Source organism: Ranitomeya variabilis, chromosome 2, assembly GCF_051348905.1.
Source record: "Ranitomeya variabilis isolate aRanVar5 chromosome 2, aRanVar5.hap1, whole genome shotgun sequence".
Taxonomy (NCBI): Eukaryota; Metazoa; Chordata; class Amphibia; order Anura; family Dendrobatidae; genus Ranitomeya; species Ranitomeya variabilis.
In genome coordinates this window covers 27,668,506-27,685,649 of record NC_135233.1, presented here as the reverse complement: position 1 = coordinate 27,685,649, position 17,144 = coordinate 27,668,506, and the positions used below count along the sequence as shown (strand labels likewise).

General features: G+C 55.3%; 1 protein-coding gene across 1 annotated transcript; it reads right to left on the bottom strand.

Moving 5' to 3' along the window:
• Positions 1-264: 264 nt before the first annotated feature.
• Positions 265-16,666, bottom strand: FBXO28 (F-box protein 28). The gene is made up of 5 exons (XM_077282175.1): positions 16,452-16,666; positions 11,656-11,765; positions 10,330-10,468; positions 8,490-8,685; positions 265-1,986 (listed from the first exon to the last, which is right to left on the bottom strand). Exons 1-5 carry the CDS (start codon positions 16,623-16,625, stop codon positions 1,595-1,597), a joined length of 1,011 nt encoding a protein of 336 aa, XP_077138290.1. The 5' UTR covers positions 16,626-16,666; the 3' UTR covers positions 265-1,594.
• Positions 16,667-17,144: the final 478 nt, after the last annotated feature.

Sequence of the window (17,144 nt, the reverse complement as noted above, 5' to 3'; positions counted from 1 at the left end):
ATGTTTGAATGGCCATAAATTATGTACACCCCCTCCCTCCTGGGGACGGTAAGAATTTAGGTCACAAGGAAACAAAGGTATAATATATATTTATACGGATATATATATATATATATACGGTGTATACACAATTCAAGTCTAAGTGATGTTTTACAAAGACTGGATTTTTTTTTTTTTCAGACATTAGTGAATCATAAACCAGTATCCAGCACTGAACTCAAATTTAAAGGGACAGCGTCACAATTACCATTCTGCAGTTTCTTCTAAAAAAAAAAAAAACAACAAAAAAACAGTCCAACGTCTGGATGTTACACGTCTGTTAACAGGAAAATTAGGCACTGAGGAGTTCGCTTACCCAAAACCAACGGAACATAAATAACACTTGTGGGGGGACGGGGTGGGGTAAGGTGCTATGTATGGAGGAGAATCCTAAATTAATGTCTGCTCCTACGGTCAGCGAGCGCCGAAATGGACCTAGGTCATCGCTATGATGTCATGTCTTAAAGGGGAAGTGTAGAAATTACACAACGCACGCAGCGATCTGCCGGCTGAGCAGTCCCGTGGGTAACGCATCACCTCGTCACCCTATAGACACGGTCCAGGAGACAGAATGGCTGCATGCTCTATGTGTGGGCACCAATGACGAGTTTGTGATCAGTGAGGGTCCGACAACAGAGACCCTCACCAAAAAAAGGGCAGTCTTATAGCTTCCAATGGAAACAGAGGGGCCTGGCTTTGTTCTTGAGACCAGAGGGGATCTTACTTAATGGACCCCCACCAATAAAAATAGCAAAAATCAGCCACATTGCCACTCCAGCTGCTGCTAAACTACAACCTCTAGCATTATCCCAAGAATTGACAGAACACGTTGAGAGTTGTAGTTTAGCAGCAGCTAATGTATAGAGTAACGGCATGTCTGCAAAAAAAATAAAATAAAATATTCTAAATTCTCCAAAGAGTCTTCAAACGGAACCATGATCGAGTGTAGAACTCGGTCTCCACGGTGACAGACTACAAACAAACCCTGTGTAGTCAGATTTTGTCGCTCTCTACTTTCTACCCTGTAACAGAACTCACAGGGTTTGTTTGTAGTCTGTAACCATGGAGACACACCGCTCTGCACAAGAGCTGAGTGTAGAAAACGGGGGCTTCTTATTTGCAAAGTTATTCCATACTTGATGCATTGGATTTTTTTTTGCAGAAGATTACAGATGTGTGGTCAGTATGTTATAGTGCAGCAGAGCGGACCCCCGTCTATGAAATAAATAGGTTTATCAATAAGGAGACCGTCCATTCTGCCAGAATATAATGTAGTGAATTGTGCTGTGAAATTGCTTCACTGGATCCATCAACAGCATTAAAAATTTCCAATGTAACCTACCTCCTAATTGCTGCAAAATGAAAAATAATAAAATAAAAGAAAGGAGTTAAGGAGTAACCTGCAAGGTGCTCATCATCTTGTGGTGGCATTGAACTGCATGGAAGGGTAAAGTGGACCCTACAACAAACTGCGGTCCAGCTGCGCCCCGGCTGCCCACCAGTAACCAGTCCAATAACCATGCCGCTAGCTAACACAGTTTGTTTTTTAATACAGTTACTTCCGGGTTCGGAGACGCTTTGATTTCCTAGGAGAGTCCGCGTCCCCCGCTACTTTCTTCCGTTTCCTGGGGGAGTCATCGCTAGGTGCCGCTCCGGAGGGGCCTACCGCGCTTTCCATCACATCCCGCAGTTTGTGCTCTAGCTCGGCGAGGCGCACGTTCTGCTCGCCTATGATTTGGGTCTGTTCTAGAAGTTTCTGGTCCTGGTCTTGAAGCTGTTTCTGCTGCTCCTGGACCTTGGTGCGGAGCTCGGACATCTCCCGCCTCAGGACGGTCAGGCCGGCTCCGTTGGTTTTCACTTGCTGCACCAGTTTTGTCACCTCCTGTCTTGACGGGTTTTGCTTGGAGAACAGCTGCATTGTACTTAAGGTGGTGGAGGGACCTGGAACTACGGAGAGAAATAATTATTAAACTACACATCGTGATAAATAGTACATCGCAAGGCTGTTGGGGCATGCTGGGAGTTGTGATCCTGCCACATACGGAAAGGTACAAGTCAACCTCTTAAGACCAAACCACAACCTGACTGCCCCAGATATTGCAATGCATTGCAAAAAAGGAGATTTTTGTGTACTCACCGTAAAATCTCTTTCTCTTAGCCTCTAATTGGGGGACACAGGACCATGGGTGTTATGCTGCTGTCCACTAGGAGGCGACACTATGCATAATCTGAAAAAGATTAACTGTGGCTCCTCCTGTGCAGTATACACCCCTGGACGGCATCAGCCTTCTCCAGTTTTGTGCCAAAGCAGTAGGAGGAACGTAACATGAATAACATAATTATGCCTGTAAGAAGGCAACTATGTACGAGCTCAAGAAACAATATGAGAACTCAACAGTTACAACAGCCCGGAAAGGGCAACAGGGTGGGAGCTGTGTCCCCCAATTAGAGGCTAAGAGAAAGAGATTTTACGGTGAGTACACAAAAATCTCCTTTACTCTGCCTCATTGGGGGACACAGGACCATGGGACATCCTAAAGCAGTCCCTGGGTGGGAAGCAATGGACGAATATTGTGCAGACAGGCCCGTACACTTAGGGCACCGCCGCCTGCAGGACACATCTACCCAGGCTCGCTGAGGACTGGGTATGAACCCTGTAGTGTTTAGTAAATGTGTGTAAGCTAGTCCAAGTGGCCGCCTTACACACTTGTTGTGCCGAAGCCTGGTGCCGAATGGCCCAGGAGGCCCCTACCGCCCGTATAGAGTGTGCCGTAATACCGGCTGGAAGAGGTAGGATTCTTAAAGGCGGTACGCCTCTTGTATGGTGGATTTGATCCACCTGGCAAGAGTAGCTTTTGGAAGCCGGCCTACCCTTGTGGCCGCCTTCCGGAAGGAGGAAAGGAGAATCAGACCTCCGGAAGGACGCAGTCCTAGACGCGTATATACGCAAAGGCCTGACAAGGTCAAGCGTATGCAGAGCCTTCTCCACTCTATGAACCGGAACCGGACAAAGGGAGGGAAGTGAAATTTCCTCATGGAGGTGGAAGTCTGACACAACCTTCGGAAGGAAGGATGGGACCGTACGAAGAACTACCTTGGCCTGGTGAAAAAACCAGGAAAGGCCGTCTGCATGAGAGTGCTGTCGGTTCAGACACCTTGCGTAGCGAGGTGAGTGCCACCAGGAAAGAAACCACCTTCTGGGAAAGAAGGCGGAGCGGGACCTCCTTAAGGGGTTCGAAGGATGGTTCCTGCAATGCTGTCAGGACCAGGTTGAGGTCCCACGTTTCTAGTGGTCGTCTGTAGGGGGGAACCAATCGGGAAACCCCCTGAAGGAAAGGCCTTACTTGCGGCTTGGTAGCAATGCGCTTTTGGAAAAAACACTGAGAGGGCTGACACCTGGCTTTTAGGCGAGCCCAATGACAGACTGGCCTCCAGACCCGCTTGGAGAAAACCAAGAACTTTGGGTAGGAAATAAGGGAGTGGAACCTGGCCACGAGATTCGCACCAGGTAAAGAAAAACTTTCCAGGTACGGTAATAAATCTTGGCAGAGGCTGATTTCCGTGCTCTGATCATGGTTGCAATGACCTCTGTCGAGATCCCTGCCTGGGTTAGAACCCAGGTCTCAAGGGCCACGACATCAAGTTGAGAGCCCTTGAGTTCTGGTGGTAGAACGGCCCTTGTGATAGAAGATCGTGGCGGTCGGGGAGACGCCAGGGGGCGTCTGCTGTGAGTTGTACGATGTCGGCGTACCATGTGCGTCTGGGCCAGTCCGGTGCAATGAGGATGGTTGAAACTCCCTCTTGTTTGATCTTCCTCACCCTCTGGATATCAGGGGGAGAGGTGGAAAAATATACAGAAGCTGGAACTGGGTCCAGTCCTGAACCAGAGCGTCTGCTCCGAGCGACCGCAGATCGTGTGTTCTGGCAATGAAGTTGGAGACCTTGGCATTGAAATGGGATGCCATTAGGTCCACATCCGGGGTCCCCCAGCGGAGACAGATCTGTTGAAAAATTTCGGGATGGAGAGACCACTCTCCCGAGTCTATTCCTTGTCAGCTGAGGAAGTCTGCTTCCCAGTTGTCCACACCCGGAACGTGGACCGCCGAAAGGACCGACCCTGTGTCCTCCGCCCAGCGGAGGATATGTGGCACTTCCCGCATCGCTTGGGTACTGCGGGTCCCCCCTTGATGAGTCACATATGCCACAGCCGTGGCATTGTCCGACTGTATCCTGATGTGAGAGGCGGCCAGTAAGTGATGGAAAGCCCTCAATGCCAGAAGGATGGCACGAATTTTCAGGATGTTGATGGGCATGGACGCTTCCGCTGAAGACCACTTGCCCAACAGGAGCCCGCAGCTGGGCTGGGGTCCCTGGATGCAGGCGCAGTGTGCTGGCCCATTGCTGGGAGCTGTAGGATGCTGCCTGTACAGGCCCTACCTGAGGTGTCTCAACCTAATACCCCCAGAGGGGGATAGGGAGGGTGCTGTTGTCACCTTCAGAGGCCTTTATCCTCGCCTCGACCTCAACCCAGAAACCAAAGGGAATTGGGAAAGGGGGGGGGGGGGGGAAGGGGAGGATCTCGACTTCAAACCAGCACCCGAGGGACTGGGGAAGGAGCAGCATGGGGAATAGCCATCTCAACTTCAACTGGGCACCCCATAATAGGGGGCCGAGGAAGGAGCCATGCCTGGAGTCTCACAAGAGACCCTCTTTTCTTCATCTGCTAGTCGGAGGGCCAGTGCCTTGTCCTTGGGAAGGAGCACTAGACCCCTGGAAGTGTTGAATAACATTCCCAGGAAAGTCAGGGACTGACTCGGGGTTGGTGATGACTTTGTAGGTTGATTAACCAGCCCATGCAACTGAGAGTATCGGTTGTGATTGAGACGCTGAGCTCGAATTCCTTGAAAGGTGGGAGCCTTGATGACTAGGTCGTCCAGGTATGGAACGACTACTATGCCTCTGGAATGCAGGACGTCCATGGTTGCTGCCATGACCTTGATGAAGACTCTGAATTGGTAGTGGTCCTGGCCTATTGCGAACCTGAGAAACCTGATGGGCAGGTGCAATGGGTATATGCACGTATGTCTATGAAGGGGAGATATTCTCCCTTCTCCATGGACGCAAGATGAACCGAAGGGACTCCATGCGGAAGTGACGGACCCGTACATATTTGTTGAGCTGTTTTAGGTCTAGTATGGGCCGTACGCTGCCTCCTTTCTTGGGAACTACGAACAGATTGGAGTAGAACCCTCGGAAGCGGTCGGACGTGGGTACCGGTACTATGACTCCTGATTAACAAAGCGAGGAGACCGCTTGGTGGTAGGCTCGAGCCTTGGCTGGCGGTTTTACAAAAGTCGGCCGCCTACTGGTGTGGTGTTATCCGGAGTCCGTGAGTCATGAGGAGGAGAAGTCTGGGATTTTCCTCCTCTGGGCTTAGACTGGCCTGCTTTTGACTGCCAGGTCTTGTCCGACCTTTGCGTCGATCGTGAGTTATCCCTGCGTGGGGAACGGATACGATTTTGTACCGGACGTGAGACGGACCAGCTGGAGGAATTCCGAAAGGATCGGAATAGAGTTTGGTTACGCTTCTTGTAAGTGCGTTTAGGTTTCAGTTGAGGAAGAGAAGTACTCTTACCCCCTGTGGCGTTGGATATCATAGTGTCCAACTGTTCACCGAAAAGACTCCCACTGAGGTAGGGGAGGTGCGTGAGGGACTCCTTTGAGGCTGCGTCCGCTTGCCATTCCCGCAGCCAGAGGATACGCCTAATCGTGATGGCGTTTGATGCTATCCCCGCGACTCCCCTTGCTGAAACCAGAGCTGCATGGAGCATATAATCTGCTACAACTGCATTTTGAACCGCTTGGTCCGACAGTTCAGGAGCGGATGCTTGGAAGGCTTGTAAATTCTTTGCCCAGGTCAGGATGGCCTTGGCAGCCCAAGCTGAGGCGAACGCGGGAGCCATGGGTGCCCCTGCTGCCTCGAAAATTGAACGAGCCATGCGTTCTACCTGCCGGTCTGCTGCGTCCCTGAGGGTTGAGCTATCTGGCAGTGAAAGGAGGGTCTGTGCTGCTAGCCTGGAGACTTTTAATCCACCTCAGGTGGATCTGTCCATTCCTCCTTCTGTGGGAAGGGGTACCTCGCCCCCAGATATTTGCGATTAGCAAATTTTTTCTCAGGCTGTAGAGCTGTTTTTTAAGGATCGCCTTAAACTCTGGGTGGTTCGAGAAAACCTTAGGCGGCTTCAGAGGTCCTTCAAAGAAAATCTTATGTTCTGGGACCTCTGGTGGCGGATCAGAAATGTCCAGCACCCGATGGATGGACGATATTATGTCCTCAACTAGCGCTGTATTGCTAGGAGGGATTGGGATCAGGGACCCCTCCGTTTCTCTGTCCGGTCCGAGTCAGAGTCGCAGATGCCTTCCGAATCCTGTGTATCACTGAGATATTATGTCCTCAACTAGCGCTGTATTGCTAGGAGGGATTGGGATCTCACTGAGGCGTCCCCTGCTGGGTGGGCTGGGGAGAAGGCCTTCTCCGGTTGGTGATTGCGGAGATCTGCATCGTCTGTCCCTGGAACGGGACGGTCTAGATGACCTGGAGCTACGGTGTCTCTCCCTAGAGGGGGATGACTGTGTGCTATGGGGTGACGCAGATGGACTTGATCTATGGATCCGCTTGCGTCCTGACCTAGACGTGGATGTGCCAGGGTCATCTGGTTCCTGAGTCAAGCTCTCCCGTTGTTGGGTAACGGTCATAGCCGGGGCATGACCCTGCAGAGCCTGAAGCAATGTGGAAGTTAGGTTATCTATAGACTGCGTCATAGATTGCGAGAACTGAGTAGCCCATTCCGGCGTGGCATTAGACACCGAGTGACACAATAGGTTATATACAGTTCTGACAATGCGGGTACGTGCTACTACTGGAGAGAGCGGTCCCGCAGGCTGTGCAGAATGCATAATAGCAGATCTGCCTGGTTCTCTTGGACCTTGAGCCCTGCATAGTGCACAAAGTGCAGAGGTGCTGCCAGCAGATGGACCTTACAGGGGTAGAGAACCTACAGGGGAGTCTTATAGGTAATATGGATTCACAGCTGAGTAAAAATAACCCAGCTGTGATCTTACCCCACCAGTGTACCCCTAGGTCCAGCGCCGAAGATCCACAGTCCTGTGCCCCCCGGAGACTGGCTGCCTGGTCCTGGTCCTGCAGACCGGGATATGCAGGGTTAATCTGCAGCCGAAAATGGCTGCAGAGACAGAGGAGGAGAAGGGGGCGGAGAGCTGGAAAAAGGCGGCAAGGCTATAAAAAAACCCGCCCTTTCTGTCTCGATCCGCCCCTTGTATGACACTGTAGAGTGTCATATTTGTCATCCGGGGGGGCGGGCCGGGGGGCGGAGAGGAGGCTGCTGCTTCAGCTAGGCCGAAGCCGGGGCCTAAATTAGATGCCTGAGGCCCAGAAGGGCTCCAGGCCGGCGCGAAAGTCCGGGAGGGGGTCGGATCTGAACCAGACCCCTCCAGATTTAAAGGCAGGATGGCGGTGGGGCTATAATCGGAAGGGGGGCCCGGTGAGGGGTCCCCCTGAGGCAGTATAGAGCTGGTGCTGCCGCAGAGACAGGGGCGCAGGGAGCCCTGTGTCTGTATGTGCCATGCCTGCCTGCACTCCCCCCGGCCCCAACAGGAGCCCGCAGCTGGGCTGGGGTCCCTGGATGCAGGCGCAGTGTGCTGGCCCATTGCTGGGAGCTGTAGGATGCTGCCTGTACAGGCCCTACCTGAGGTGTCTCCACCTAATACCCCCAGAGGGGGATAGGGAGGGTGCTGTTGTTACACCTTCAGGGGCCTTTATCCTCGCCTCGACCTCAACCCAGAAACCAAAAGGAATTGGGGAAGGAGGGGGGTCTCGACTTCGAACCAACACCCGAGGGGTTGGGGGAAGGAGCAGCATGGGGAATAGCCATCTCAACTTCAACTGGGCACCCCATAATAGGGGGCCGAGGAAGGAGCCATGCCGGGGGTCTCACAGAAGACCCTCTTTTCTTCATCTGTAATCCCGTTGGAAAGCGGGAAACGGAGTAAAACGGAGTAAAAATCTTTAGGTGTGCCTCCTTTGCGACACTAAGCAAAAACTGGAGAAGGCTGATGCCGTCCAGGGGTGTATACTGCACAGGAGGAGCCACAGTTAATCTTTTTCAGATTATGCATAGTGTCGCCTCCTAGTGGACAGCAGCATAACACCCATGGTCCTGTGTCCCCCAATGAGGCGACAGAGTAAAGGGGCTTAAATAAAGCAAAGTGCCCTGTCGGGACAAGTGCTATTCTAACCAGAGATCATCCCTTTAATTTTTTGCATCACGGTAATGTGGCCCCGATGCACTGCATAAATGCTCAGTCACGTACACGACGCATCTGAAGGGTTTTCCGCTACAAGGGGCGAGGAATTACAGAAGTCACCGCACCTGGAGGAGAGCCCATGAGACGCCCCGACACTTCTGAGCCAGGTAACTTCTTTTTAAGGATCGGAACAATCTTTTCATCAAAATATTCCATTGCCATCGAGGAGATGTCCCGTAATTCTTGTAGGACCTCGTGAGCTCGCTGAGGGGATCGCGTAGAATTCACGTATCGTAGAACATTGTAGATTTCATCAATAACCTGCAGAGAGAGAGCAGCGGATTAGTGACTATACGCCAGGCCCAAGTAATGGCAGCGCAGGAGAGTCGGTGCTGATCGATGCTCATGACCCCGTCCTCGACAGCACTGTGTGATGGGAAACTTAAGAATCGCCCCTACCCGATGGCATCCTGCTCTTCTGATTAGCCATTAGGATGGGACGTCACACCAGGAAAACTAATCAAAAGAAGAGCCGCAGATGTGGTCAGCTCTCTGTCTAGAGGTCACAGATTACTGTTGTGGCCATCGATTCACACCAATTCTGCAGCTCAGTCTTATGTCCCATGTGTGGACGTTCATTTCTGTCCCTGGTCTGACGCTCTGCCTTGTGATCCTGGAGACGGCCACGTATCCCGATTTTACGTCTCTTGTGACTTGCTTGCAATCCATATACCATCAGAGTCAAAACAAAAGAAAATCAAAACCGCACCCTTTCATAAATTGAAAGTCTCAGCGGACACAAGGGCGCATGTCCAAAACCAGGGAGCTCATTCCGGACAGAACCAAGACCACAAAGAACAAAAAGACAGCGCCACAATGGATGGTGGAAAAATAGGAGCTTACATTTATTGCACTTGAGTGCTTGATAAAGGTCTGTTGATCGAAACGTCGCTACAGGAGGCAGAATAAATGTAAGCTCCTATTTTTTCACCATCCATTGTGGTGCGGTCTTTTTGTTCTTTGTGGTCTTGCTTGCAATCCAAGGACCAGATGAGAAATGCTCAATGGCAGTGTATAAATCGGGATATCACCAGTTCCTAATCCCGAGCCGTGTCCCTATGCGGGGTTTACTACAGAAAAGCCATGAGTCCAACCGTGAAATCTTTACATGTTTCTAAAGTTCTGAAAAGGGATAAGGTATCTCCTCGTGGAGAGTGACAGGCCAGTATTAGAAGACTTAAACGTCTTGCATACTCCTCTAGGAAATTAAATATGCAAATTGTCTCTTCAGAGAGGACTTGAACTCTATAGCCCCACCTATTGGAAACAGCAACCATCCAAGTCAATATCAACCCTTTAATGAGCCTTGCAGCATGCTAAATCCGACTTCTTACTTTGCACTGATGGGCGGCAGCATCCGGAAACACAGTGTCTGATTGGGATTCGGGTTTGGCTTTTCGCCCAAGTCATATAGCAAGACTCAGGGTCAATATTGACTTTTAAGATCACTACTTCCAATAGTTGGTGCTAGAGTTCACGTCCTCTTGCTCTCTAAAGAGACCATTTACATATTAAAGTTGTGAAAGAAAGTTTCATCTTCACAGCATAAAGGGCACTAATAACGCCAGGCAGACACTGACACCTAGTGGCTCAGGGGAGCAGTGCGGGAGATGCTGATTTTATGCTTCTATCCTCTCCTGCACGTCTGCAACAACAGAGAACCGCCGACAGCAGGACGGAGACGACGGCCGCTCTCGTTCCCTGCACTGCTCTGGCTTGTACTAGGCTAACCCCACACAGCTTGTGTTAGATTAGTACGATTTCTTGACTACAAAAAAGTAAAAAAAAAAAAAAAAAAAAACAGAGGAAAAGACTCTGCACTTAGCTAGTATCAGTACTCAGAGCCCCAGCACGTGTGATGTCAGACCACGGATTCCTTTGCCGGTGTCCACGTTCACTTCTCACCTTGCCTGGGATGAAACAACACAGATTAGAGTCCACGTATTTCATGAACGTCATGTTCAGTAGTGACAGCCGGGTCTCCACCGCCGCCAGGATGTCCGCGTGCCGAGCCAGCGAGTGATTCCTCCTCTCCGACTCTCGCCTGCGTGAAAGAGAAGGGGGTCACTAAATCAGATTATTTACCAGTCACGGCGGCCCCCCGACTACAGCACGCACGCCATTAACCCCTTACATCCTGCACAAGTTACCAAAAGAACATGTGTCATACACTGAGAATAGCCGACTACCGGCAATATAGAAGCTTCACCGCATCCAGCACACATACACAGCACGCCCTGTGCATCCGCTGACAATACCGGGGACAAACGGTCAACTTCAGCAGAATAGTGAGTGCAGCTCTGGAGTATAATACAGCAGGTAACTCAGGACCAGTAATGTAATGTATGTACACAGTGACTGCACCAGCAGAATAGTGAGTGCAGCTCTGGGGTATAATACAGGATGTAACTCAGGATCAGTAATGTAATGTATGTACACAGTGACTGCACCAGCAGAATAGTGAGTGCAGCTCTGGGGTATAATACAGGATGTAACTCAGGATCAGTAATGTAATGAATGTACACAGTGACTGCACCAGCAGAATAGTGAGTGCAGCTCTGGGGTATAATACAGGATGTAACTCAGGATCAGTAATGTCATGTATGTACACAGTGACTGCACCAGCAGAATAGTGAGTGCAGCTCTGGGGTATAATACAGGAGGTAACTCAGGATCAGTAATGTAATGAATGTACACAGTGACTGCACCAGCAGAATAGTGAGTTCAGCTCTGGGATATAATACAGGAGGTAACTCAGGATCAGTAATGTAATGTATGTACACAGTGTCTGCACCAGCAGAATAGTGAGTGCAGCTCTGGGATATAATACAGGATGTAACTCAGGATCAGTAATGTAATGTATGTACACAGTGACTGCACCAGCAGAATAGTGAGTGCTGCTCTGGGGTATAATCCAGGATGTAACTCAGGATATGTAATGTATGTACACTGTGACTGCACAAGCAGAATAGTGAGTGCAGCTCTGGAGGATAATACAGGAGGTAACTCAGGATCAGTAATGTAATGTATGTACACAGTGTCTGCACCAGCAGAATAGTAATAAAACACATCAGCCACATTCTTGTGGATTCACAATCCCAGATTTGTATTTTCGGAGCACAGACGACTTGTACGTGAACATATAAGGAATGTTCCTGAGTTTGGCAGAGTTAAGAGTGGAACAGTGCCTGTGGCAGGGATCCCGTGAGAAGGGGCTGCTGGAGCTCATACCTTGGCAGTTGCGCCTTGACCTGCTTCTGACACAAGCTGTGATATCGCTCCACTCGCAGGAAGCCCTGGTTCAGGATGCGCTGACACTCCAGATCCATGCGCTTGCAGACCTGTAGGAAAGCAGACATGACCGAGGTGACCTTCATGTGTGTGTAACACCTGGCTGCCGCAGGAGCCCTCCCCACTGCTCTGCACTAGACATCTGCAGGTCAGTTGTGCCGTCCGGAGATTCGCAGGCTGGAGGTGCTGAGGAGCTGCACGGAGGCGAAGGTGTTCATGAAATCTAGGTTGAGATCACACAATCTGCAGACGACCATCGCAGTAAAAGAGCATCAGCACTAAACTATACAACCCACGTAGGGGTAAATAACGGGTCCCCGCAGGTCTATGGAGAGTCCAGTCAGTGGCTTAGTGTATGCTATGGACAGCCATTTTCTTTTGGGATGGCTTCATGTACTATCTCATATGTCCTGAAGAGGGCGATGTAGTAGACATATTTGTCGATGTTGTATACCTCCATTAGTACTGTCCGGGTCTGGCTGCCACGAAGGACTGGGCGTAGGATCAGGGCAGCACAGACCTATTTACTAAACTCTGCCGAGTACCAAAACTTCTGACAAGCCAAGGTTTTCTTGAAGTGCAGTCAGGTATCTGAGCCGCTGGTCACAGGCTATTGGAAACGGCCACCAAGAAATCAACGATCAATATCCTCATAGCAAAGATTAGGAAGAAGATAAAGGCGGCATCAGCAGCTCAGTCACCGCTCAGCTTACACTGGCACCCAACAGGCCTACCAGTGCCAACAGGACGAGCCGCAGGGGCAGCAAGGACTAGAGCACACGACGAGCCGGCCCCAAGAATGACGCCCGGCAAGGGGCTGACTGATGAGACTACAACAGGCACAGATAAATGATAGACAGCTGTGCAGCAATGTGTATGGGGGGCTTTATTTTACATCAGATTAGATAGCTGGCCGACAACTATTCCCCCCCCATATATAAGAAAGCACTGCTGCCAACCCCCTCTGTCCTCCTTACTGACCCCACCATCTACTTCCTGACCACAGTCCCCAATACAGAGCCCCTACTTCCACCTCCTCCCTACAGACCCCCGTCCGCTCTACCATCTCACAAACCATATCCTCTGTCCACTTACCTACTGTCCCCCACACAGACCCTCAACTGCCCACCTCTTCCCCAACATCCTCCCCGCAGGCCCTCATCCGCCTCTTGCCCGGCGTCCTCCCCGCAGGCCCTCATCCGCCTCTTGCCCGGCGTCCTCCCCGCAGGCCCTTGTACGCCTCTTGCCCGGCGTCCTCCCCTTCCCGGCATCCTCCCCGCAGGCCCTCGTCCGCCTCTTCCCCGGCGTCCTCCCCGCAGGCCCTCGTCCGCGTCCTCCCCGCAGGCCCTCGTCCGCGTCCTCCCCGCAGGCCCTCGTCCGCCTCTTCCCCGGCGTCCTCCCCGCAGGCCCTCGTCCGCCTCTTCCCCGGCGTCCTCCCCGCAGGCCCTCGTCCGCCTCTTCCCCGGCGTCCTCCCCGCAGGCCCTCGTCCGCCTCTTCCCCGGCGTCCTCCCCGCAGGCCCTCGTCCGCCTCTTCCCCGGCGTCCTCCCCGCAGGCCCTCGTCCGCCTCTTCCCCGGCGTCCTCCCCGCAGGCCCTCGTCCGCCTCTTCCCCGGCGTCCTCCCCGCAGGCCCTCGTCCGCCTCTTCCCCGGCGTCCTCCCCGCAGGCCCTCGTCCGCCTCTTCCCCGGCGTCCTCCCCGCAGGCCCTCGTCCGCCTCTTCCCCGGCGTCCTCCCCGCAGGCCCTCGTCCGCCTCTTCCCCGGCGTCCTCCCCGCAGGCCCTCGTCCGCCTCTTCCCCGGCGTCCTCCCCGCAGGCCCTCGTCCGCCTCTTCCCCGGCATCCTCCCCGCAGGCCCTCGTCCGCCTCTTCCCCGGCATCCTCCCCGCAGGCCCTCGTCCGCCTCTTCCCCGGCGTCCTCCCCGCAGGCCCTCGTCCGCCTCTTCCCCGGCGTCCTCCCCGCAGGCCCTCGTCCGCCTCTTCCCCGGCGTCCTCCCCGCAGGCCCTCGTCCGCCTCTTCCCCGGCATCCTCCCCGCAGGCCCTCGTCCGCCTCTTCCCTAGCATCCTCCTTTCAGGCCTCTCGTCCGCCTTTTCCCTAGCATCCTCCCTGCAGGCCCTCGTCTGCCTTCTCCCCGGCATCCTCCCAGCAGGCAATCGTTCGCCTCTTCCCTAGCGTCCTCCCTGCAGGCCCTCGTCCGCTTCTTCCCTACCGTCCTCCCAACAGGCCCTCGTCCGCTTCTTCCCTAGCGTCCTCCCTGCAGGCCTCTCGTCGGCCTCTTCCCTAGCATCCTCCCTGCAGACCTCTCCTCCGCCTCTTCCCTAGCGTCCTCCCTGCAGGCCCTTGTCCACCTCTTCCCTAGCATCCTCCCTGCAGGCCCTCGTCCACCTCTTCCCTGCAGGCCCTCGTCCACCTCTTCCCTAGCATCCTCCCTGCATGCCCTCGTCCGCCTCTTCCCTAGCGTCCCTCCCTGCAGGCCCTCGTCTGCCTCTTCCCTAGCGTCCCTCCCTGCAGGCCCTCGTCTGCCTCTTCCCTAGCGTCCCTCCCTGCAGGCCCTCGTCTGCCTCTTCCCTAGCGTCCCTCCCTGCAGGCCCTCGTCTGCCTCTTCCCTAGCGTCCCTCCCTGCAGGCCCTCGTCTGCCTCTTCCCTAGCGTCCCTCCCTGCAGGCCCTCGTCTGCCTCTTCCCTAGCGTCCCTCCCTGCAGGCCCTCGTCTGCCTCTTCCCTAGCGTCCCTCCCTGCAGGCCCTCGTCTGCCTCTTCCCTAGCGTCCCTCCCTGCAGGCCCTCGTCTGCCTCTTCCCTAGCGTCCCTCCCTGCAGGCCCTCGTCCGCCTCTACATACCCCCTTCCTCCACTTCCTATTGTGTGGCATAAAGTATCGGCTGCTGGAGCTTACCTGCGTGCCCATTATGTCCCCTGACAACGTTGGATGCCATCATGAGGTCTCCTGCACATCAGTCAGTGGACCCCTGTGTATCTCACGTGTATGGGGGTCTGTATGGTAGGACTGAGCTACGCTGCAAGACACCATGTCCTGTACAGAAAGGCGCTGCTATGGCGACCGCTCCACCACAGGGCCCGTGCAGACATGTCTCTTATCCATGTGAACAGAACGTGCAGAAGTCCTGGCACCGGCCGCCAACGATCTCCTATCTCCAACCTACCCATGGCCAAACACGTGAGATCCCACCACACCAGCCACCGCCGGCCCAGCATCCCCCACCACACCAGCCACCGCCGGCCCAGCATCCCCCACCACACCAGCCACCGCCGGCCCAGCATCCCCCACCACACAACCACCGCCGGCCCAGCATCCCCCACCGCCCCACCACCGCCGGCCCAGCATCCCCCACCGCACCACCGCCGGCCCAGCATCCCCCACCACACCAGCCACCGCCGGCCCAGCATCCCCCACCACACCAGCCACCGCCGGCCCAGCATCCCCCACCACACCAGCCACCGCCGGCCCAGTATCCCCCACCGCACCAGCCACCGCCGGCCCAGCATCCCCCACCGCACCAGCCACCGCCGGCCCAGTATCCCCCACCGCCGGCCCAGCATCCCCCACCGCACCACCGCCGGCCCAGCATCCCCCACCACACCAGCCACCGCCGGCCCAGCATCCCCCACCACACAACCACCGCCGGCCCAGCATCCCCCACCGCACCAGCCACCGCCGGCCCAGCATCCCCCACCGCACCAGCCACCGCCAGCCCAGCATCCCCCACCGCCCCAACCACCGCCGGCCCAGCATCCCCCACCGCCCCAACCACCGCCGGCCCAGCATCCCCCACCGCCCCAACCACCGCCGGCCCAGCATCCCCCACCGCACCACCGCCGGCCCAGCATCCCCCACCACACCAGCCACCGCCGGCCCAGCATCCCCCACCACACCAGCCACCGCCGGCCCAGCATCCCCCACCACACAACCACCGCCGGCCCAGCATCCCCCACCGCACCAGCCACCGCCGGCCCAGCATCCCCCACCGCACCAGCCACCGCCAGCCCAGCATCCCCCACCGCCCCAACCACCGCCGGCCCAGCATCCCCCACCGCCCCAACCACCGCCGGCCCAGCATCCCCCACCGCCCCAACCACCGCCGGCCCAGCATCCCCCACCGCACCACCGCCGGCCCAGCATCCCCCACCACACCAGCCACCGCCGGCCCAGCATCCCCCACCACACCAGCCACCGCCGGCCCAGCATCCCCCACCACACCAGCCACCGCCGGCCCAGCATCCCCCACCACACCAGCCACCGCCGGCCCAGCATCCCCCACCACACCAGCCACCGCCGGCCCAGCATCCCCCACCACACCAACCACCGCCGGCCCAGCATCCCCCACCACACCAACCACCGCCGGCCCAGCATCCCCCACCGCACCAACCACCGCCGGCCCAGCATCCCCCACCACACCAGCCACCGCCGGCCCAGCATCCCCCACCACACCAGCCACCGCCGGCCCAGCATCCCCCACCAATGTCAATACACTGACGCCATTTTCCTGAGGTCTTGGCTTTGCACACGATCCCCGCCCGGCCCAGGCCTCTGCTTGCCGTCAGTGAACAGAAACCTTCACATTCATTTCTGTACAGGTCACTATCCCGCCCCGTCACAGGTAAATAATAAAGGTCCCATTCACTGACAACAAGCAGAGGACGGACACAGCGCAGCTCCCCCTGCCCGGTGAGAGGTTCTGCAGCAGCTGTGCCCGCAGCCCCCGGACGGCGCCCCCTCCTCACCAGGCGCAGCTGGCTGATCTCGTCGTACGTGAGGAAGTTCAGGATGTTCTCGATGGCGACGATGGGCAGCCCGAGCAGGGAGTTACTCTGGGGGAGCTGGTGGCCGGGGGAGGAGGCCGGAGAGGAGCCCCCCGGGCCGCCCTCGCCGCTCCGCTCCTCCTCAGCCGCCGACATCTTTCTCTTCCTCCTGAAGCGATTACGTCCTGGTGATGACGTCACTTCCGTCGTGTGGGCCGCCGGGCGGGGCTTCCCTGCGTGTGGGCGGGGGCTGCTGTGTGTGGGCGGGGGCTCCTGTGTGTGGGCGGGGCCTCCCGTGTGTGGGCGGGGCCTCCCGCGCAGCCTGGGGTAAGCTGTCAGTAGTTCCGCGGAGCCGCAGGTGACTGTACACACAAATGAATGTGCACAAATGACGCATCTTATTACACGGAATCTCATTCCTTAACCATAGATGTCACCCAATCAAGGAATCCTGCATCTTTCCCAGCACACGATGGCTGATCTGAGCCTTATGTGCCTTTCACAGACACGGGTGGATTTATCCAGTTAAATCCTGCTGTCGATTACTGTGACCGGCACAAGCGCATCGTAAATCCCGCCCATCAGCGTCCCGTCACATGATCGCGTGGCGCCGATGAGTTGTCATGACAGCGGGGGGATGTAGTTTTGTTATACACGGGTCTATTTCCTTGGTGT